The sequence below is a fragment of the Eptesicus fuscus genome, chromosome 18, assembly GCF_027574615.1.
Source record: "Eptesicus fuscus isolate TK198812 chromosome 18, DD_ASM_mEF_20220401, whole genome shotgun sequence".
Lineage (NCBI taxonomy): Eukaryota > Metazoa > Chordata > Mammalia > Chiroptera > Vespertilionidae > Eptesicus > Eptesicus fuscus.
Genome location: NC_072490.1, coordinates 2,548,757 through 2,572,164, shown reverse-complemented (window position 1 = coordinate 2,572,164; position 23,408 = coordinate 2,548,757). Strand labels below are relative to the sequence as shown.

At 51.5% G+C, this 23,408-nt stretch overlaps 1 protein-coding gene across 1 annotated transcript in view; it reads right to left on the bottom strand.

The window, feature by feature from the left end:
• The window catches only part of DOCK3 (dedicator of cytokinesis 3), a 182,893-nt gene that overhangs the window by 34,506 nt on the left and 124,979 nt on the right, over positions 1-23,408 (bottom strand). Inside the window, exons 17-32 of the mRNA XM_028132514.2 lie at positions 23,006-23,168; positions 22,186-22,292; positions 21,684-21,855; positions 21,230-21,327; positions 18,889-18,972; positions 17,783-17,883; positions 15,808-15,889; positions 15,450-15,620; positions 13,445-13,637; positions 10,520-10,647; positions 8,126-8,272; positions 6,071-6,169; positions 4,195-4,289; positions 2,245-2,320; positions 1,614-1,714; positions 1,326-1,384 (exon numbers count right to left, since the gene is read on the bottom strand). Coding sequence (XP_027988315.2) covers positions 1,326-1,384; positions 1,614-1,714; positions 2,245-2,320; positions 4,195-4,289; positions 6,071-6,169; positions 8,126-8,272; positions 10,520-10,647; positions 13,445-13,637; positions 15,450-15,620; positions 15,808-15,889; positions 17,783-17,883; positions 18,889-18,972; positions 21,230-21,327; positions 21,684-21,855; positions 22,186-22,292; positions 23,006-23,168 — 1,876 coding nt within the window. The remainder of the gene's footprint in view (positions 1-1,325; positions 1,385-1,613; positions 1,715-2,244; positions 2,321-4,194; positions 4,290-6,070; positions 6,170-8,125; positions 8,273-10,519; positions 10,648-13,444; positions 13,638-15,449; positions 15,621-15,807; positions 15,890-17,782; positions 17,884-18,888; positions 18,973-21,229; positions 21,328-21,683; positions 21,856-22,185; positions 22,293-23,005; positions 23,169-23,408) is intronic.

The following is a 23,408-nucleotide window of genomic DNA, read 5'->3' as shown; positions in this document are numbered from 1 at the left end:
TGGGGTTCCTACCGCTAGCGCAGGGCATCTCAGTGATAAGGATGTGCAGTCCCTGGTCCAGCCACTAGAGGTCTGAAGCCCAGAGCGGCTACCCTGTGTGTGTCAACTGCCAGAGCCCTGCTGCCCGTCCTTCAGACAGGAAGGAGGAGAGGCAAACCGCGGGCCGTGTAACCACCACGGCGACAGCAAAGTCAAGTCATTCTCGAGGACCAGAAAGTGCCATTTCCATCAAAAGCAATGAGAAAGGATTGGCTTTGTTAGGCAAATCTGACATCTTTTTAAATCTCTTCTATTTAAAAAGCTTATTTGAGGATCCAACGTTAGCCTGAGGTTGATTTTGCATGTTCCGACCTTGGTGTTCGGTGCAGTTGCTAGTCCAGTGTTCCTGGGCATTTCAGAGTCTATCCCCCCGTGCTCGATGCAGAAGTGAGAGGCCTGCACTGGGAAGCCTGCGTGGGGAACGCATCTCCCCTCCCGGGGGAAGGCCCCGCACTTGCTGCGGCAAGGGCTCACCCTCCGCTTGCTCCTCTCGTTAGAGGCTGGGATGGTTAACGAAGGACTATGGGACTTTATGGCCCTCACTCCTAAGGCTTCAGAACCAAGAGCTCAGTTGAAAAGAGACTTTGCTAGGAAGAGTAGCAGCGCTCCCCCCGCACCCTGACAGGCTAGCAAAGCCCGCAGTACCGAAGGACGGCCACCCACCCACGGCAATCGGGTGTGCTAACCCCACTCCCACCAGTTCAGATCCAAAGCGGTGGCTATCAGAGAAGCTGTACAGAGTCGTCAAAAGAAAGGAAGCTAAAACCAGTCTCACCTACGGGCTGAAATGCCCTTCCTCATCCAACCTCCATGCAGTGGGTGTCAGGAATGTGATCTGCTTGCCTGAACTCCAGAAACCCAAGAAGGGCTTCAAACTTTATTAAAATGCATAGCTGCCCTCGTCATGTGCTGCCGAGCATCTCCAAGACCTACGCCTCTGAGCCTGCAACACCCGGACGGGGCAGGGAGAGAGAGCGGTCTCACAGGCAGGCGCTCTAAACTGCAAAGTACGACTGAACCCTCATCTTCTTTTTCCCCCTTTGACGGCTGGTTCTCAAAAAGGGGACTGGAATATGTATTGCTGGGGTCTTAGCTCTCAGCCCCCCTCTCCTGCCAGGGCTTGGTGCCCAGGCGCTACCCACCCATCTGAAGTGCTATGTGAAAGACACGGAAGATTTCTTGGGTCTAAATTAACTTTCATAAAACCAGGGGGAAGTTACTAGTCTTGTCACTTTTTATCTGGCAATGCAAGATGCGGCAGGGACAAATACGGAGAGAGGACCTACCCAAATTCTGCCACATGCTGAACAGTTCATAAGCCATCATCACACGCATGTCCCCGTACCTGGACACAGGAACACAGGAGCCAGTTAGTGGGAGAAGGTTCAGGAAGACAAGGCTACACCGGGGAGGCCAGTACTTCAGCCCTATTTCTAGTGCTGCCCCTACTCTAGGCCATCTGCCTCTCACGGCTCCTGGGAAGCTGCTCAGGAGCCTGTGGACGTCTGAAGGGCCTCCCCTGGGAACACCAGCCCATCGGGGCATGTGGTAAGGAGGTAAGAGACATGTCTTACTTATCTAGAATCTTCTTCCTCTTGGCTGAAGTGGTGATTTCTAGCTGGAGGCTTGGCTGGTTTATGAACAGAACTGCCAGGCTAAAATAAGAATTCCACACCTAGAGAGAGAAGAACATGTGGCAGCCGGAGCCTTTAGCACAGAAGAGAGATTCTAAATACACGCATGTAGCACAGAATTCATTTTACAACTTGAGATCTTGATTTTTTTTCTTTTAAAATATCTTTGCAAGTGGTTTTTCCCTTCTTTTTTGGCTCCTCTGAAGCCAACAGTGTTAATTCTCGACTGGGAAGCACACTCAGGGCCGTCTGGCTCCCAGCACCTCCCGGGGCGGAGCGCGCTCTAGGTGATATCCTAGTCACTATCACCTAGGTGATATCTAGGTGATATCCTAGTCACTATCAAGCTTGAAGCCTTTGATACTACGAACATGTAATAATGATAAAAAAATCCGTGAGCTTTCCCCAGCCCTCGAGCTGACACGTAGCTGAGTCTTTTTCAAATTCCTGACCTGTAAAATTGTAACCAAATGAAATGGCTGCTTTAAGTGAAACAAAAACAAAACCATGAGCGTGGTTGTTAGCTTCCGAGGGTCATTACAAAGAGGGCGCTGGTCTCAGGAGCCCCTACCTTGAAGTCGAAGTCCGTCTCCGTGAAGTTCTTGTGCAGGGCGGAGGACAGGTACTGCACCGTGGTGACTATGACGCTGCAGGGAGGGGACAAGGTGGCGGCGGAGTTAACAGACTCAATGCATCTGACAGCTTAGCACCAGCTGTCTACGGCCTGTGTGCAAACTTCCCGAGTACAACGTGCTCTCGGGTAAGACGTGTACAAAGGAGAGAGATAGATGGCACAACCCCCCCAGGAAACCAGTCTGGGAGAAACGCCCCGTTGTCGGCAGAACAGCACAGAGCAATGGCGGGTTCCAGGCCCAGCTCTGCCATGAGCCGGCCTGGGGACCTCCGTCGGGGCCCGTTTCCCTGCCTACAAAAGGGGGCAGGTGGGGTTTGGTGGTTTTTTAAAGTCTCTTCCAGTTCAAAGGGTGATTCTTGTATTTTGGGGACTTTTGGGTAATGAACATATATTATAACCACCAGAGGACTTAGAGTATAACTTTATTTTTCTTACATGCTAATGGGGGTTTGTAGTTATTAAATGTCTGTATTTTCATCTCTAAGTCATTTGATTCCAGCCTTTGGTTTAGAATATCACTCTTAATTTTAGTTTGGGCACATATAAGGGTGACGAGGGGCTGGCTTGCTGGAGCCAAGGGCACAGGCTGGGGTAGAGAGGGAGTAAAACGGAAGAGGCAGGAGAGGATTTGATGGCAGAGGGCCGATGCTGCCTGGCAATTTTAGATGTCTAACACTGACCACCAGGCTCTGATGCAGGCGAGGAACAAGGCGAAGACAGTGAGTCAGAGAGACGGCCACCAGCAGAGGGGCTGACAAATCTGAAAGGTAAAAGCCTTAAAAGAGCCCGGCCCGGCATGGCTCAGTGGTTGAGCACTGACCTATGAACCAGGGGGTCAGGGTTCAATTCCCGGTCAGGGACCATGCCTGGGTTGCGGGCTCGATCCCCAATGAGGGGTGTGCAGGTGGCAGCCAATCAATGATTCTCTCTCATCACTGATGTTCTATCTCTTTCTCCCTCTGCCTTCCTCTCTGAATCAATAAAAATATATCTTTTTCAAAAGCCTTAAAAGAAGAGGCTGTGCTTGCAGGATAGGCTGGGAGCCTGGGAAGCTCTGAGTAGAGCTGAGAGACGGAAACGAGAGGGAGTCAAGTGGAAACCCACTGTGAGGAAATACCTGCGTAACTTTATGAGCACTCTCTGCTCTGCTCTGTGTAAAATGGTCGCAGTTCTGAATACAGAAATAAAGGGCACTATCCCAGGTACAAAGTGGAAAGACGGCGCTGACATCTTGCTAACACAGCGAACATAAGGAACCTCACTACAGACCACGTAATCCAACATGAAAGGCCGGTCAGCGGGAGGAGGCAGTGGCCGGTGGCCGTCCGAGGGGAGGGAGACCAGGTGAGGCTGCATCACTCCGGCATCACTTCTCCGGTTTGTCAGTTAGAAGCTCCGGCCGGCACCTGGCAGCCAGGCCTCAGGGGGTACTTAGCACTGACTGTGGGAGGCAAGCAGTGTCTGGCAGACAACGCAGACCAAATGGGGAGGTGGGGGGGCGCCTGGGAAACTGCAGGAAACTAGAGCCTCAGAAGCCAATGGGCCACAAAGCAGGCTCCCTCAGAAAGCCCCCTCCTCTGGGTACGACATTTCACACGCTCAGCATCTCCTTTTCTCCCCTCACCGTCACACCGTTTGCCAGGCACCTAGGCTCAATGAAAAAAACCCACAAAAAACAACCATCTTTGATTCTTTCTTCTCTTTGAACTTATGGTAAATGGTCAGTCCTGCTTATTGTGCCTAAAACATTTTTTTCACATTCACCCTCTCCTCTCTGTCCCCATGGCCTTGGTCTTGACCTCTTCCTGGCTTTCTCTTGCACAGACACGCTCTCCTTAGCCTGAGAACAACTCCGTGGATGCTGGTGCGAGGCCCTTCCACACTCACTTGCTTGTGAGAAGTCGCATCACCATCCAGTCCCGAGGAAAGACACTCATCTTCATCAGGTTCCGGAACACACAGAAAATCTTCAGCAGGAATTCCTGAAACAAGAAGGAACCCTACCATGGGCCCCTTCCCTCCACTCCCACCGCAGCGCGTCTCCTCAGCAGCGCTCTCTACACCTCTGGACGCGGGATGGGTCTGACCAGCGGGTTAGAGTCTGGCTCCCTTTGAGCTGCTCTTCTCAGAGTGAGTTCCGGGCTCTCTCACAGGACAGACATGGGAGCAGATCCGAACTGGGCAGCACAGAGGCAGCCCCGTGCCGACAGCCCCAAGCCCAGGAGGGCCAGACTGCAGAGGAACTGGTATCCAACTGAGCCGGGGGCGGGGGGGGGGGGGGGGCGCGGGGACGGGTGTCTCACGCTCTGGGTCACGGCCCCTGAGCATGTGGTTTTCAGAATCTGCCTTCTGGGATGTTGGGGACACATCGCCAGGAGCAGCACTTTAGGAATGGCAGAGGGAGACCCTCCAAAAACATGCCCCTGCAAGGAAGCAACGAGAGTGGCAAATGATGACTAAGGCTGGCGATAATGCAAGGAGGGTTATTCCGGAAAAGGGATGGAGGCCCAGTAGGAGCAGTGAGCTTCTGTGTTCACTTTCCCAGCCCCGGCCCCGCTCCCCCGCCTCCACGGGAGCCTTGAAAACAAGCAGCTGCGGAACCAGGGTGCAGGGAACCCGGCAGCCCAGCAGTCACTGGAGGGGCAGCATGGCTTTGGAGCTCCCAGAAAAGGCCATGCCATCCCCACAGAACTGCTGCCTTTGATTTGTTGGGGGGCCACCCAGGAAAGCCCCGTTCAGAGGACTTATTTGACGTGACCAGAGCTCCCTCAGTGAGAAAAGCCTTATCGCGAGAGCATTTGCTGAAAAAAATCGGTCATAAAACTTAACATCCCAGCTACAGGAAGCAGCCATGTCAGTTGGGACAAACAAGGTAACGTCCACAACGCTTAAAAGAAAAACCTGGGGCCCTGGCCGGGTGGCTCAGGTGGTTGGAGTGTCATCCCATCCACCGAAGTAGTGCATGTTCGATTCCTGGTCATACCTAGCTTGTGGGTTCGATCCCCAGTCAGGGTGCGTACGAGAGGCAACCGATGGATGCTTCTCTCTCACACAGATGTTTCTCTTCCCTCTCTCCTTCTTTCCCTTCCACTCTCTCTCAGATCAACAGACACACCCTCAGGTGAGGATTTGAAAGGAAGAGCTGGGAAATGAGGTGTCCAGTGTTCACTGAAAAGCTCTGGCATATCCCTGGAATCTAGAAGGTCACACCGATGCACAAGGCTGTACACACTCCCAGGAAAGACCGACAAAGCCTAATACCTCACCTCTGGCTGACTCAGACCCATTTCTCTGTGCCATCTGCCCCTCACAGATCCAGAGTCTGGCAGCCAAGGACAGCGCTCCCTTTTGCTCTCTACGGGCATCTTCCAGAAACACATTTTAAATGGGGAAGGGCTGTCACCATTATTATTATTGTAGTTATTAGACAGTGAAGCCAGGTTTGCAGGGGCGAAATAGAAGGCATAGAAAGGGAGGAGTTCGGTGTGCTGCCCGCGAGTGTGGCCCCGAGTAGCTTCCCATAAAGGCCCATGGTCACAGGCTGCCATCAGTCAGGGCAAACATGCCAGCATTTCCGGGGTCTGGTGCATGGGACTGCTGGCTTTCAGCCTCCCGAAGCCATGGGTCAGCTGGAAAGTGGGGCTGTGACTCACACCCCTGGCAGCCCTGGCCTGGTGGCTTGCACTTGTCCCTGGCAGGGGAAAGCCCCTGCCGTCTCAGCCACATGCTGCCCCCTGGGGGAAGGCACGGCTGTGCTGCCCACCTTGAGCTCATCTTTGCTCTGGAAGTTGTCCAGGAGGTGCTGGTAGTGAGTGTCACACATCTGGCGGAGCAGCGAGAGAAGGCAGGACACGTACTCACCCTGGGGAGACCCGAGAGACACTTAGCACAGACCATTACAAGGGCAACCCCGACCCACAGAGGGAAGGACAGCAGGGAGGGTCTGAGATGGCCCCATGATCATGAGAGGGAAGGCGACAACTCTGGCCCTGAGAATGAGCTTTCCTCTCCGCTGAGCGGCTGGAGGACGGGGGCTGTGGGAGATTTCTGCAGCGGGGCTGGTTCAAGCCTTAACCTATGATCAGGAAGCCCGCAAGGTAAGATGATGTTCCAGTTTTTCTCCGAGGAAGTTTGGGCATAGTCCTGTCACTGTATGCAGCCCGGGCACCAAAGAGAAGTCTCGAGGGGCCACTTGGATCAGGGTCCTCGGCCTTCTTTGAACAGAATTTGGATTCTGCCCATCCTGCTGGGTCCTTCTACAACGAACTCCTTGGGGACCTCCCAGACTTACATGTGGTTAGTGAACCAAGCAACTGGAACATAGTAGGTCAACATAACTGTCTGGAAAGTACAGGAATCGAAACTGACCTGTATGAGAAGACAAGCTTTGGGCTTTAAGACAAGTGAAAATTTAAAGATAAAAAAGGAGTCTTTAAACTTTCTTCAAATTTCAAGTGGGACACGTGGGAGAAAACCCTGCTGTCAGGACTCCAAAGACTTGCACCGTCTCCCGGCAGTGGGCAGCAGGTGGGCAGTGGGCAGCAGGTGGGCAGTGGGCAGCAGGCATGGCCTCCTTGTGAAAGAATGCCTCCTCAGAAAAAAATGGAGCAAAATGACTTCATTCGGACAATTGTCAAATGTCTTAAACTCATGGGAATTTGCCAACAGTTTTTAGTCTCTCAAATCCTTTCTAGACCCACAAGACTATTATGCATATATGTACGCAAGATATAGACATGTACTAGTACGTGAGCCTCAGTTTTATCTGAAAAATGGGCATAACCAACCAAAATTCTTGGATCTACTGTAAGGATCAGATGAGCGCACAGGAAGCATTTAGTAAAAGGCCCAGCACAGAAAAAGTGCTCGATAAACTGCAGTCATTGTCACCTTCATTAAATCTATGTAAGATGAAACGCTTGGTGAGTATTGCGAAGAAACGAGTTAATATTTGTAAAGGGCATAGAGGGTCGGCCCACAGCACACACTGTGTCACTGTCGGCTAGAACGGGTTACCAGGACATGCAGGTGCATATGCGTTTGCCTACAGTGAGGGCGCCCTCACCGACGGGAGTGGACATTCGTCGCCAGCCCAGTGCTCCAGAGCGCTGGCCTGCCCTCTGCTCGCCCCGCTGGCCCAGGCACGTCGAGCATGGCTTGCCCTCACAGAGGGCTTTCTTCGCAGAGATCACTGTCACCTGCCACCTGCCTACTGGAAGGTCCCGGGCAAGGTTCATCCTGCTCCAACTCGGGCACAGGAGAGGGGACTCTGGGGGCTGCCTCTCTGGCCTCCGAGAGGCTCTCCCTGTCTGTTTCTCTCCTCATTCGATCACGGAGATCGCTGTCCAGTGATGCCAGCGCGATTCTACCTCATCACGTTCTTCCTGAGGCCCGACACTGAGATACAAACATCACAGAAAGAGCAACTGACCTGTAATTCAAGCGGATTCCGAGAAAGCCCTCTGCTGTGCTCAGCACTGAGGAGAGCCTGTTCCCAGAAGCCTGCCCTTCACCGCAGCCTTACTCCTCTCCCTGCGCCTCTGTCTCACCCCCTCACAGGCCTGACTTGGCTCAAAGGCAAAGGCCAACGAAGACAGCGGGCAGGGGCCAGGCCAGACACGCTTCCTGGTCTGCCCTGAAGCGGCCTCTGTGTGAACCTGAGGCTCAGGGCGGAGATGGGCGGAGATGGGGGAGGGAGACGGCAGCATGCTGACGCCATGCGGGGCAGGCGGAGATGGAGGTGAGCGGTGAGATGGGGTTGGTGTGGAGGAGCCCCGGGTTAGACAAGAAACAAGGAAACCTGCTGTTAGTTACTAACAGTGATCTCGGCTGTGCACTGCGGGCACCGCTGCCCTCTTACCGCCTCCTGAGCGTGCGATTTGCTCATGATGGTGAGCAGAGTCTGCAAGAGCACGTCCAGGAGGCTCTCCACCATCATCTCTACCTCCTCCAGGACGTCCGCCTCCTGGAGCGGGCAGCAGAGACACACGGTTAGGCAGGCCCGGCGCGTGCAGCCGGCGGCACTTTCTAGGCCAGCCACTCAGGACTGGTCTCGGGCCTGGACTCTCCACACGGCTCTCGGCCTCACTAGTGGGGTGTCAGGGGACCCGGGCACCGGCTCTGAGAAGGCGGGACACCGGGCGCTGAGGCCCAGGATGGTGGCCGAGGCCTTACCCAGCGCCACCTGACACCCACCATTGTGAACTGCAGGCAAATGCATTAATTTCAATACACAGGACAGAAGCAAAGGCCCCGAGTTAGAGGTTTCTTGATGGCCCTGTCAATGTCAGGAGAAAGCACAACACTGCCGACCAACGCTGGGAAGATGGGGACGTGTTCACCCCGCGGGGTGTGGGCAGCACCTCCCCCATTGCTAACCACACAGCGGATCTTAGTCCTTCTGAACCCCGAGGGGCGCTCTCTCTGGCTGGTTTCAGCCTCTGCCAGCCGGGCTGCTGCCAGGTGTGCCTGGGCCCCCGTCTAGCTCCTCAGCGTTCTCGCTCCTGGGCGCTGGTCCCCCGGAGGACTCTGGGCTCTGTCTTCCTGAGCAGCCCACCGAACACAGAGCACGCCTCCTCACAAGGCTGCCTCCCAGCTGGAGGCTCTGAACTCGGGACGAGCCTGTGCTATCCCTTTACCGGCCTCTCTCATTCAATCTCAAATCCCGCAGCTCCATTTTCATGATCTCACACAAGTTCCCATGGCCCCTTCTCCAGCCTCTTTAGGTTGTAACTGGTCCAAATGTCCATCCATCCGTCACTCACGATCACGTGCCAGCCACTGTTTGAGGACTGAGTATGCAGAGGTGAACAAGGAAGATACACCTCTGTCTCATGCAGCTTCAATCGCATTCAGCCCTGCCCGTCTGATGCAATGACGCCCTGCCCGATCCACATGAAGAAGCTGAGCAGCTCTGGGCCCAAAGTTGTCTCTCATCGGCTGCACTGACTGTAACACTCCCACCTGTGAGGCCGCTTTGAGAAACTGTAAGCAATCAATTGCACCCAACTCTCCAGCCCCACAAATACACCCAGACCAGCTCCTTTAGGCTTTGATCTGTTCCCATTCCTCCTCTTCCTCTTTTCTTTTCAGCAATAAGCCTCCCACCTGTCAAGTCTGACCTTGGTCACTAGGAGACCTTATGCACCCGTGTGGCCTCTCTGAGGCCTGGGGGGAAGGGGAGCTGCCAGGCCTGGCCAGGAGCCAAGAGTCAACAATAGGACCCTACACCCTCACAGTGGCTCCGCCACGCTGTGCCATCACCAGATGGTACTTTAAGTCTGGATACCAGAGCACCCCACTGGGTCCCTGTATCCTGCTCAAACCAAGCATGCTCTCTTTGGCACCTCTCCTGGTGCACGGCTAGCCTAACCGTGTTCTTATCACCTGGCCACTGGCCTTCATTTTCAATGCACTTGAAATGTTATTTTCTAGGAACCTTATCTCAATAAGGTGGTGTAATAAAAAACTCATTTTTGTTTTTAATTTGTTTCTTTATACTTTTCTATATTTTCCACAAGAAATGTAAATTTCTTCTATTGTCATAAATACATATAGTAAATATCATTAAAACAAATTATTCATGCCTGATACATCTTTTATTTCCTTCCTCCCCTTCCACCACAGATTTCCTTTTAAAAGAAAATATAAAGGAAGAAAATGGGCACAAGCATTGAAACCTCCCTCCTAAAGCACAGCTCTACCGTCCCTGCGGCTCAGCGCTCCCTGGGCAACATTTACCCATCTCTCACCCGCCCTGGCCTCCTCTGGCACGGGGCAGGAATGCCATACGGGTGGGATCAAGCTGCCAGGAAGCTGCCAGAAAAGTCTGAGTGAACAAGCTGCCTCCCAGCCTGCCTGCCCCTCTGTCCGTGCCCGAGCATCCGCAGAACATCCTCAGGAACCCAGAACCAACAGCGCTGATGGACACAGCATGGCACAGGCCTGGGCTTCCTGGTCTGCAGAGAGCTATGCTTCTGGGTGGCCTGAGGTGGATTTACGTAGTGAAACTTTTAAAAACAGCAAGACTGAGCTGAATGGTGTTGAGCAGCCTGCTGGGCACACACAGGCCTCCACTCCCTCGGTACCTTCCTGTCACTGATGACAGCTTCTCTGACTGAGAAGTGTACAAAGTGCTCTTTGCTGGTCTGCCTCTGGCTGGGGTAACCCCAGTCTGGGGCAGAGCTGAGGGGGGTGGGGGTGGGGCCACTACCAGAGAGCTGGTCTTGACGATGGAGAAGATGCTGCCGAGGATCCCTGAGCAGATGAGCAGCTCCTTCTGCTGCCGCAGGTGGAGGTGGATGTGATGGAGAACCACGGGAAGCAGGATGCGGCGGGATTCTGGGAGAGAAAACACACACAGGTGAAGGAGCCCTTCCGTGGGAAGGAGCCACCGCTGGGAGCCAGTGGCCGGCGGGGCGGGGCTGAGCAGGAGGCCACGCCCTCCCCTGGTGCAGGCCTAGAACCCACTTCTGGGCAGTTTGAGACATCCCGCAGCATCATCCTTCCACCTCTCGTCTTTCTCTGGTCCAGACTTCGTATCTGCGGCGCCGTGTACAGGATGAGTGTGATGAAAGCTCCTTAATGACTAGACTCCAAATTAAAGGCTTAGCTTACAGTGAGAATGCCACTGAAATGCCACTCCAGTTCTACGAGCTGCACTGACTGAGCCTGCACACGTGAGCGGATTGTGAACGGTCCCTCTTCAAGACACCTGGCTAGGTGTCCTGGCACCACCACGCCCAGCATTCACTCTGTGCAGCCATTAGCCTGCCTCGCTGCCCCTCAGGCTTGTGGGATGCTAGGTGTGACCACAGCAAGGACAGGACAGAAGCAGGACTTTTGTCATAGGCCCTTGATAATTAGCTAACCCTTATCACCAAGCCCACTTTTCTTTTCTCCTCATTGTTACCCAAACAGCACAGGAAGGCCACTCCATTGACTCGCGCTAAGACCGTAGGCCGCTAGCTTCTCCCTGTGGCTCCATCCCCCATTAGCACCGTAGAATGAGGCGCTAATGGCCGCCTCTGCATTTGCTCACAGGGGTGATAACACAAGTGTAAAGTGTTTCTGGGCCCTGCAGGTCCCACCAAGCCATTCAGTCAGATGATTAGTAACACAAAGGAGCCATAGCATTTTGGATTTATTGTTCATATTTCAACACAGTTAAGTGTTCCAGATGAAATTCAGAAAGAAAATCTGTCAGCCAAAGACAAATCACATGACACACAGAGATTTGGGGACTGCCTTGCCAAATACTTACTAGAATATGTTCCAATAAAATGGACTGACAGCTATCCTATGTTTAAAAAACATGCTTGATGCCCGGCTGGGTGGCTCAGTGGTTGAGCATCGATCTATGAACCAGGAGGTCACAGTTTGATTTCCAGTCAGGGCACATACATGGGCTGTGGGCTCGATCCTCAATGTGGGGCGTGCAGGAGGCAGCCAATCAATGATTCTCTCTCATCATTGATGTTTCTCTCTCTCTCTCTCTCTCTCTCCCTTCTCTGAAATCAATAAAAAATATATTTAAAAATAATAAAAAATAAGAAGATGCTTGGCTAAAAGAGAAGTTCATAATCTATCTTGTAGACCAAAATACCAACAAAGCAGGATATGAAACAACCAACAGCTGCTGCAGAAACAGTAGTTTTTTACTAGAATCTGCTGAAGATCAGACCAAGGCGCTCTGAGAATGTGCGTGCCGGATAATGACGTCACTGGCAGAAACCCTGCTCCGGGAAGACGCTACCACTCAGCCTTCAATGGGAGCGAGATGCAAATGAAAGCGTGGTGGCGGCTGGTCACCGCAAACCCCAATCGCTTGTTACGAAGAGGGCAGAGGGCAGAGGGCGCCGAAAGCTAAGCGGGAAGCCCCTGCCCCTCCCAAAGCCGAAGCCAAGGCTTTGAAGGCGAAGAAAGCAGCGCTGAAAGGCGTCCACAGCCACACAAAGAAGGCCCGCACGTCGCCCACCTTCCGATGGCCAGACACTAGGCCCCGAAGGCCGCCTCGACATCCTCGGCAGGGCGCCCCCAGGAGAAACGAGCCTGCCCACTGTGCCACCATCACACACCCCCACCGAGTCAGCATGGAGCAGACAGAAGACAACGAGACACTGCGTTCCTTGTGGACGTCAAGGCCAACAAGCAGCAGGTCAAACAGGCTGTGTAGAAGCTCTATGACATTGAGGAGGCCAAGGTCAACAGCCTGATCAGGCCTGATGGCGAGAAGAAGGCCCATGTTCGACTGGCTCCTCACTGATACTTTGGATGTTGCCAACAAAACTGGGATCATCTAAACTGAGTCCAGCTGCCTAATTCTAAATATAAAAATTTATACTGAAAAACAACAACAACAACAAACCCAATCAAGTTTTAGAACAAATTTTCTACGCGATTATGGGAGGAGCGAGTACATGTAAAAATATGAGAAGCCAAGTATGTCCGTGAGAGCAGCCCGCTGTCTCCCTCCCCGACGCCGAGAAAACATCGTTCTCAGCAGCACCCGAAGCTCGCGTGGCAATGGCCTCAGTGACAGTGTCCAGCCCACTGGTCACATCTCCAGTTCAGCTGCTGGTGAGGAGGGCGTTAACCTAAACAGACACTGAAAGAAAGCCTGATTTTCTTGGTGGCAGCTTTCCATCAGCAATCCGCCACGCTAGCGAGCTAAGTTAAAGTATTGCAAATGTGTGCAGCACTGGGCTGGGATATGATTGCTGCTATATTTCAAAAGTCTAACTTAAGAGTTTTTTATTACCAAAAATTCTAATGATAAACACTCAGTAATTGTTTGGCTAGCATTTCAGACTGTTCCTGTGCCCTGGAAGTTTCTCCTATGCTCGTGCTATTCTGCTTCAAGGATCAGGCTCACATTGACCTTAACATCTGGCCCCTGAGAACTTGGCACCACTGCAAGCTGGTCTCTAGGAATAAATTGTGAGTGAGGCAGTAGTCCTATGTCTTGTCTGCATTCTCGAACTTAAAAGTTTTTATTACCAAAAATTATAATTATAGTTTATCAAAAAGACTGCACCTAAGGGCTACTGGCTTCTTACGTGATAAGACTGACCCTGTGATCACCACGTGGCTAGCACCCTGAAAAGGTGACTCCGACTCTCATCCCAACTTGACGCACCTGAGAAAGAAAACAGGCGGCTGTCCACAGTCCTGGCGATGGACTGCAGCTTCACCACATCCATGGACTGCCCGATGTGCACAGTGCTGGGCATGCTCCCCAGCGTCCCTCTCACAAACTCCGCCACCTCCTGCACGGTGAACATCTGCAGCAGCTCGTCAAAAATGGTGGGGAAGGAATTGAGGAGTGCGGCCTGCAGGAGCAAGTGCCGCCGTGGTTAGCTCCGAGGTAGTGTGTTTCCATCGTGCATGCTCAGACAAAGACACAAGGCGGTGAGAGGATGAGGAGGCATTGCAGGCCCTGTTGTGGGCGGGCTCCTCCCTGGCCTTCCACTCCCATGTCAGGAGGTAAGTAATAGCATCATCCCCATTTTACAGATGAGAAAACTGAGGATTAGGCAGTAACTCAGCCAAGGTTCTGTGGCAGGTAAGTGGTAAAGCTGGGACATGGAGCAGGGAGAACCAAAATGGAAATCAAAACTAGAGAACGGATGGGGCCAGGCCACTTGAAGCTTTCATAACTTGCCAGGGCATTTGCTGGCAAGAGAAGGGACTATAAAATAAAATCAGCTCAACATGGCCTAATATCCACAGCTGTTTTTGCTTATAAAATGGATTTAAATGTTTGTCTCTGTCTCTATGATCTGCTCTTGACTTTCAGTTGTGGCCCCAAACTCCAGCCAGGAGCCTCTCAAGGAGAGTGTGTTGGAGAGGGCTGAGCACCTGCTCGCAGCGCTCACTGAACTCTGCTCAGAGCCCTGCAGCCAGCAGTCCAGCTGAGAGCTGGACCATTTTCCCAGGATAGAGACATTTATTTGAAACCACGAAATATGAAGACATTATTTCCTTCATATGTGATGCCTGGTGGTCTCAAGTGTAAATCCAAAGGATGAAGAATGCATGGACTTGTTCGTGAACTCTTGAGGACTTTCGATGATGCTGGCAGAGAGTTCGGTGACCTGGATGGCCTGGGGAGTGTGTGTTCTTGGAGACTTCTCTTCCAGAATCTCAGCTCTGGAGACCAGGAGGTGCCTCCGGAGGACAACCTGATGATAATTCCAGAGCCGCCGGGAGGCAGAGTAGTGTAGGAGACAGACAATGTATTTTGGAATTAGGCAGACATGAGTTCCAATCCCAGCTTTACCACTCATTTACCACAGAACCTTGGGTGAGTTACTGCCTATCCTCAGTTTTCTCATCTGTAAAATGGGGATGATGCTATTACTTATCTCCTGACATGGGTCTGAGGGAAAAAATTAGGTGTATAAGTTTGTTTCTAGTAGGATGCCTGGCACACAGTAGGCTTTCAATAAACACTGGCTCTCAGTCTTCTCTCTTCTACATGCAGGTAGCATGAAGGAGGCTTCCCACTTCTCAGTCCTCTTACACAATTAACCCAAGACGTACAAAGGGAAACGGAACGTCCCTAGAGACAGGAGGTGAGAGTGCAGGCCTCCTAAGAGGCAGGTGGAGCAGGGAGGCTGTTTCTCTTGACTGACTCATCAGACAGTAGACACTGGCCTACAGTGAGTGGGAGTCTATGCCACTGGGACACAGGTCTGCCATGCTGCAGTCTATGCTCGGGCAACCAATCGATGTGTCTTCTCACCTCTCTCTCTCTCTCTCTCTCTCTCTCTCTCTCTCTCTCCCTCCCTCTCCCTCTCTCCCTCCCACTCTCTCTAAAAAAAATCAATGGAAAAAATAACCTTGGAAGAGGATTAACAACAACAAAACAACGACAACAAATAAATGAAGAGGACTCCTGAGAGCAAAGCTGTGCTCCCCTACCATAAGCCACTGGGATGTTTTATATTTGGCAGCTGGGCCACAGCTGGTTTTGAAGTAAAAGCAGCTTTCCGTTCTAGTAGGTACTGTCTTGTAAACCACCCCTTACCCAACACACAGGAGCCTGGCAAGACTTCTTTGACTCGGGAAGCCAGAGGACAAAGAAATCACCGACTCAGACAGACAAGAATCCGCATCAACGCTCCCCTGCAGCCACAGACCTGAGTGAACAGGAGTGTCTCTGAGTTCCTGCTGTCCAGACTGAGAACAAACCGGATGGAGTGGAAAAGCTCTTGGATGCTGGACCGGAACTGCTCCTCTTCCATCCCACATGTGGCTCTTGAGTACAGGATCCTGGACTGCACGATGAACTTGAAAAGGTACTCCAAGGCCTGGAGGAGTGGGGACAGAAGGGATGGGAAGGCGTTAAAGATAGTCAGGCGCTAACACAGCAGGGATGAAGGGCAAAGGAACAGCGAATTCCACACTCAAGTCAGGTGATGGACAATCCCAACTTGGAGACAAGCATGTCTTTTTTTTTTTTTTTTTTACTTTTCTCGAAGTCAGCCAGTACGTTACCCGCATGGCTTCCTGGATGTGGTCCTGCCGAATGAGTTCTGCCGAGCAGTCCATGTACCACTTCAAACAGCGGATGAGCTCCCTGGGGGAGAGAGCAGTCCCAGAAACCCCTTTAATCCACACGCAACGCAGCCAGAAATGTTTTCAGCCCCGAGTCAGCCACTCAGGAAATAACACCTGCTGCTGAGCTAGACGGAGCGATATGCCCACTGCGGCGGGGAGATCCTCGGGTTATCTGAGACCAGACAACACTCCCATCCATAAAGAGTTGCCACATTGCAATTAGCAATTACAATCACTCTTTATCACTCTCCCTGACACACATTTCTTCTTTGATTACGAGTTAGTTTTCCCAAAGTCTTGGACTGTCACCATGACTAGTAAATAGTAGACTCTGAATAAAGGTGCAGAGTCCGTGTGCCCCTCCTCGGTCGACCGTCATCCCATCTATTTTATTTCCTTAGGGACCAGGTCAGTGGAGTGAAACAGGGTTACAGGCCTGCACGTTTACCCGGCAACAGAGCACAGAGGTCAAGAGTATAGGCCCTGGGGAGACAGCAGGGTTCACCCCAGAGCCTATCAGCTTCTAACTCGGTCTCCTGGGCAGGTTATTTGATCCCTCTGTGCTGCATTCTCTTCATTTAAAATATGGAGAAAACAACCGTACATCTTGAAGTTATCGGGAATACTAATGAGGCGACACGTGTAAAACACATAGCACAGTGCCTGCTCTCCAAAGTGGCATAAAGTGTCAGAGTTCCAGCGACTCCACAGCCTCACTATCCTTGGGTTTTACTCATATTGTTGCAAAATTGTGCTAATGCCTTCCATAGAAAAAGCAAGACTTATTTTTTGCAGCTTTAACACCTATGGAGAAACTATGGTTTAAGATGTCAGCTGAAAATCCACAGTAGCTTTTTTTTTTTTTTTGCAGAAATAGAGACAAAATTTCATATAGAATCTCAAGGAACCCCAAATAGCCAAAACAATCTTGAAAAAGAACAAATTTAGAAAACGAACACTTCCTGAATTGAAAACTTAGTAGAAAGTTATAGTGATCAAAACAGTATGGTACTGGCATAAAAAGAGACATCTACACCAATAGAATAAATGGCTCAGAAATACACCCTTGTGCATATATGGTCAAATTATTTTCAACAAGGAAGCCAAGACCATTCAATGGGGGAAAGAATAGTCTTTTCAACAAACTATTTTAGAAAAACTGGATATCTTCATGCAAAAGGATGAAGTCAAACTCTTATGTTATATAATAAACAAAAATTAACTCAAAATGGATCAAAGACCTACATGTAAGAGCTAAAACTTTAAACTCTTAGACAAAAACATAGGGGTAAAGCTGAATTACATTAGACTTAGTAATTTCTTGGGTCCAACATCAAAAGCACAGGAAACAAAGTAAAAAATAGATAAACTTGTTTACATCAAAATTGAAAACGTCTGTGAATCAACGGATACAAGCAACAGAGTGAAAGGCAATGGGAGAAATCTCTGCAAATTACATACCCAACAGGGGTTAATATCCACAATATATAAAGAATTCCCACAGCTCAACAACAAAAACCAAACCACCTGATTCAAAAATGGGAAAAGGACTTGATAGCCTTTTCTCCAAATGGTCAATAAGCATGTGAAGAGATGCTCACATCAGTAATTGTTAGAAAAATCCAAATAAAAACCACAGTGCGATTCCCTCACAACCTTTAGAAAGGCTCCTATAACACCCCCCCCCCCGACCCCAAAGAAAACCAAACAGACAGACAATAGCAAGTGTTGACAAGGATGTGGAGATACTGGAACCCCTGTGCACTGCTGGTGGGAATGTAAAATGGTGCAGCCACCATGAAAAACAGTATTGGTTCTTCAATGAAGGCTAAAAGGAAAGGTCAGGTGACCTTTATTTAAGCCTCTTTCTTTTCAAACACAAGCCCTAATAACGATGCCAGACGGAACTTACTTGTATGCCAAGGCTCCAGCAAAGTGCTTCTGGATGTACGTGTCCATTACAGGCCGGAAGTGGAAGTACTTGATGTCTCTGAGCAGGTTGATGATGAACACCTGGCGGAGATACCAGGTTCACTGGAGGCCTCAGACCTCTCCCCAGCACTACACAGAACTCTTGCTTCTTTAAGGAATGGCAAACTGTCAGTATTTTATCTAGTGCTCCCCGTGGGTGGTGAACGTGTGGTTTCCATCCTGAGTCTGAACTGCTGTCTGTCTGCTCTGCTCTACCTCCCCTGGACTCCCAATCCAGACCTGGCTCCACTGCCTGTGCCTGTGTTAGGCCGAGCCTCTTCCTAATAATGCTGGGTGTACAACCAGGGAAGGCAAAACAATACCTGTGCAGGTGGCATAAACACTAATGCATCTCCAAACACTTGGAAAAAAGAGGGGAGAAAGGATTGTCCTTGGAGCCAAATTAGCCTATGAAAGGCTGCGCCTTCAGAAGCGGGGCTGGCCGGCCAGGGCAGCGAGGAAAAAGGAAAGCCGAAGGGGCAAGTATGCAAGTGCCGTTCTGGCCTCTGGCCTCATCTACCGGGTAGACTTGGAGGACCCAGCTCTCCCTGAACATACAGCCTCCTGTGGGACTGGGATGTTAAGCAAAGTGCATAAACATCCTAATCACTGTCCATTCTCACTAAGCAGCCTCCTGCGACTCTTGGCTCCCAAACGACTTCATAGAGGAAGTGTGATGCTGAGACCAGCACGAGTGAGTCTCTGCTCTTCCTGGTGCTTATAGCCACGTCTGCACGTGAAGAAATGGACCACCTGCTTCCCCGTAGTCGTCTCTGGGCCGTCTGGTGGTGCAGGCCACTATTTCAGGGCCAGGCAACTCTGCAGCTGTGATGAGACCGAGTATCAGAACCACAAGGTTGAGGCCTGCCCCTGGCCATGCTGCATTCTGCCCATTTGATCTTGTAGGGATCTGCCTGGTCGGTTGGTTGGTCTTGGGTGATACTCCTCAGTCCCTTTTCTCCAGGAAACATCCGAACCTTGTGCAGACTCACTCTAATAACTTACTTCCCTCCTTTAAAAAAGAGTGGCAGGAAGAACAAGACTTACCAAAGACTGGAACACCAACAGGCCGTACTTCTCTGTGTTGTCATCCAAAATCACAAAGAGCGTGTCTAAGATGTCCTGCAGAAACTGCAAGAGCACAGACGTCAGGGCCCAGCTCCCGGGACCTGTTCACAGGTCAAACTTGCAGGCACCGATGCATTTACCTCCCAATAAACACAGTCAAAGACCTAAGATCTCAAACCACCACTCACAAATAAGCCAAAGGGTTAGCGAGGTGGACGTGGGGTATTTGCTGACAGCCCAGAGGAACAGAGAGAGGCGCTTCCTGTTGGGAAAGTGCTAAACTGGTTAGGAAAGAGCAAGTACCTAAAAACCTAGGACATCCATAGAGGATGGCAATCTTAAAACCAAGACAAGCTAAGTGATTCTAATGCCAAATTCATTTCGAGAAAAAGAGCTCACTTTCCTGGGACCTCAAAAGTTCAGCCGTCTCTCGCTCTCTACTGGCCTAACTCCATACAGGACATCTGGGTGAGGATGTGGCAAGGGAGGCCTGACCTACAGAAGCCATGTCTGGATCTAGACGTTAGTGGCCCAGGGAGGGAGAATGCAGCCTGTGAGGACGGCACTGAGGGTAAAGGGCCCGGAAGCACGGCCTCTTGTTGCTGCTTGTGTTTAGGGCTCGCACCTTCCTGCCTGAGATGCAGGCCCCAAGGAAGAGAAACACACACTGGGATGCCAGTAGTCTGTAAAAATCAAAGCTAACGTTCTGTTGGTCAGAACTAATACCATGCTTACAATTTACTTCAAAAGAATATAAGGTGGGAGCCCTAACCAGTTTGGCTCAGTGGATAGAGCGTCAGCCTGCAGACTGAAAGGTCCCAGGTTCGAGTCCGGTCAAGGGCATGTACCTTGGTTGCAGGCACATCCCCAGTAGGAGGTATGCAGGAGGCAGCTGATCGATGTGTCTCTCTAACTCTCTATCCCTCTCCCTTCCTCTCTGTAAAAAATCAATAAAATATGTTAAAAAAAAAAAAAAAGAAGAATATAAGGTGGGAGGTGTGTCTAGGGACTGGATGGGCAGGATTGGCCATGGGTTGGCGAGTGTTGGTGCGGGGTGCTGGGTACACATAGGGCTCTTTATACTATTCTGTCTACTTTTGTGTAGGTGTGAAATCTTCCAATAAGAAGTAAAATGCTAGTGTATTCTCCCCACACTCTCTTCTGGCTGGCCCGAGACAAATGATGGGTGCTGAAAACACACCTGCTGGTAGAATGTTCTCCTGTGAGGAATACAACCTGCTTAAAAGATCACAGACTCTCCTACTGCCTGTCTGTTCACTAGATGATATTGTGAATATGTTCAGAAGGAAAAAAGGCCCTGAGTATGAATTTATCTTAAGTTTCAAAAACTAGGATGAGCTTATTTGTTACGAGATCTTTCTAAAATGTACGATACCCTGATCATTAATTAAAACAGAGCTCATACTCGACTTCGCAGAAGTGCGCAGAGGTGCACACTGTTCCTGATTTGCAGATGCGTGCTGTGCATTGGAGTCCACGGAGCTGGGAAAGGGAAGCAGAGACAGCGCGTCGCTGACCTGATACTTGTGACAACAGAGCCAAGATGCTCATGGTGGACAGACAGGCAGCCTCCTGAGATTTCGTCTCTGTCCTACATTCTGTTGCTCCTGCTCATCACCAAAAGCACCCCACTTCCTCAGCGGAGTTCAGTCCAATGTGGAGAAGCCACCTGTGGGGCTTTTGCCAGCAGGAAGTGCCTGGGGGTTTCCTGAGCTAGAACCAGGGGGCCAACACTCGGCCCAGCGCAGAGGAGCCTACAGACAGCTGGGGACGGCGGTCCCGCTGCTGCCTGCTTGGCCATCAGATGGGACTGCCACAAAGGAACTGGGGAAAGCGGTGGAGGCAGAGAGTGAGGAAGTTGCCCTGCCATGGACGCTAAGTGAGAGACGGGGCAGCAGCAGAGCTGCAGGTTCACGGGGCAGATTGAGTTCTTCTAGAGCAGTGATGGCGAACCTATGACACGCGTGTCAGCACTGACACGCATAGCCATTTTTGATGACACGTGGCTGCTGAGGCGGCCGCATGCTGAGGATGAAACATTTGCGAAATAATGTTTTTTCCTGAAAGTGACACACTACCCGAGTTATGCTCAGTTTTTTGGCGAAGCTGGACACACCAAGCTCAAAAGGTCGCCCATCGCTGTTCTAGACAATCAAGAGAGTCGAGCCGGAAAGACATCAGGCTGGGTGTGTGGTGAGGGTTACAAAGTAAGGAAATGAGAAAGACCCCAAGGAAGGGAAAGGAGGCCTAAAGGACGCAGGCAGCACAGAGCACTGGGCCGCTTTAGGGGAGGCCATACCTTAACAATCTCCTCTCCGCTGACATGCCGCAGCCGCCCCAGGATGTCCATGATCCTGTCCGGAAAGGCCTTCCATTTCAGCAGAGCAAGGAGGTCCACTAGAAAGCAAGCCCGCAGGTGGTGAGCCCAGGCTGAGCCATGGACAAGCAGCGCCCACTCTCCCAGACACGGACGGACGGGGGGGGGGGGGGGTCGAGGGAACAGAAATAGCTGTGAGCATGGCCACAGCCTCTCCAGTGCTGAGATCAAGGCCAAAGACACATCTGTGAACTCTGGGTGTGCACTCTGGACCTGCCAAAAACCAGGAAAACCCCAGAGGCTGCTACTGCCAGTGATTCCTTCAGCGTCGATGAAAAGGACCCCCCCACTGTGGCAGGACAGCAGTAATTCCCGTCTCCCTTAACATGCATCAGCTACTGAGGATGGGAGGGCACCCCGCGGCGCCAGCACCTACCGTTCTGGGTGAGCTTGGTGGAGGAGAGCTGCGTGGAGATGAAGAAAGACTCTTTGGTGCTGCGCTGGAAGATGAGGCTGGAGGGGACGTTAGGGCAGCCGTTGTAGTCCTCTTTGCAGCAGGGCAGGCCCAGGTACAGGGCGTGGTTGTTAAACGTGCTGTTCTCATCACACTGCGGGCAGAAGCAGAGAACACAGAGCACTTCCGGAACCACGCCGCGTGTACAAGTCAGGCCCCGGGGATTTCTGGTTGATGTTTGTGCTCTGTCCAGAAACTCCCCAGCATGGCTGACATGCCTTTTAAAAATACATACATTTTTATTGATTTCAGAGAAGGGAGAGAGAGAGATAGAAACATCAATGATGAGAGAGAAACATTGATCGGCTGCTTTCTGCATGCCCCCCCACTGGGGATCGAGCCCGCAACCTGGGCATGTGCCCTGACCAGGACTCAAACCGTGACCTCCTGGTTCTTAGGTTGGCGCTCAGCCACAGAGCCACACCTTGTACACGTAGAGCTCGTGGATGTCATCGGAGAGAGTGGTCCCGTCATCCCGCATCAGGGGCGAGAACGCAAAGCCGAAGAGTTTCTTTTCCCCTTTGTCCTTTGCTGTAACAGAGCCAAGTGTTAGTTGTTTTAGCCGCACTTTGCTTTTAAATTTCAGCCCCCCCTGTGCTTACCACCTACGCTCTTGACTTCTTAGTCCCTTACTTTCATTTACTATCGACCTGACGGCAGGAGCGGTGTGTCCACTGACATCCCAGGGCCCACACTATCTAGACCCAAAGAGACAGAACTGCGGTCTTGATTAGCCAGAGGCTCTCCAAGAAGCAGCTTAACACACACACAGGAAACACCCAAGGGAGTGGCACTAGCAGTTACCCCGCGTCCAGGTCAGACACTAGGAGCAAATACCCAACCCCTTGGTGTTCTGTTGTTGTTTTATTGGTTTCAGAGAGGAAGGGAGAGGGACAGAGAGATAGAAACATCAATGATGAGAGAGAATCATTGATCGGCTGTCTCCTGCACGCCCCACACTGGGAATCGAGCCTGCAACCCGGGCATGTGCCCTGACCCGGAATCGAACCTGGGACTCTTCAGTTCACAGGCTGATGCTCTATCCACTGAGCCAAACCACCTAGGGCCAACCCCCTGGTTTTAAATCACTGTCCAGAGAACAGTCTCTGATGACATCCCATCTCTGAAATGGCCATTTCTTCACAACTCCTCTTTTTCTTGCCCCAGTAATGAGAACCCTCTGATTCTGTTCCGTGTGGAGAGCTATATTCATGTCCCCTAAGGAATGTGGGGCGCTCACTCACTGGAACAATGTCTGAACTCGAAGCGCAGGTGGGAGCCGCGGAAGCGGTCGATGGGGATGGGCAGTTTGACGATCTCTCCCCAGCGAGGACTGTTACTGTGGTAGAGGACGAACGAGTGGTAGGAGCTTCTGTTTGGCTCTCCTGAACCCAAGCTGATGCAATCCTGGAAGAGAGAAGCAAATCAGGTGTCATTTCCTGGAGGGCCCTCGATGTCTCTGCCTCGAGGACCCTGTCTCTCGGGCGGGTCTCATTTCCCTGCCAGGCGGAATCCGTAAGACGAGGAACCGCATCTGGCCTACATTCAATGCTTTCGGAAACAACCGTGTGGACGGTACAGGACTCGCAGTCACCGTGCTCGCTTTCCTGGGGGCAGAGGTCACCACACACACCGCAATAAACCGGG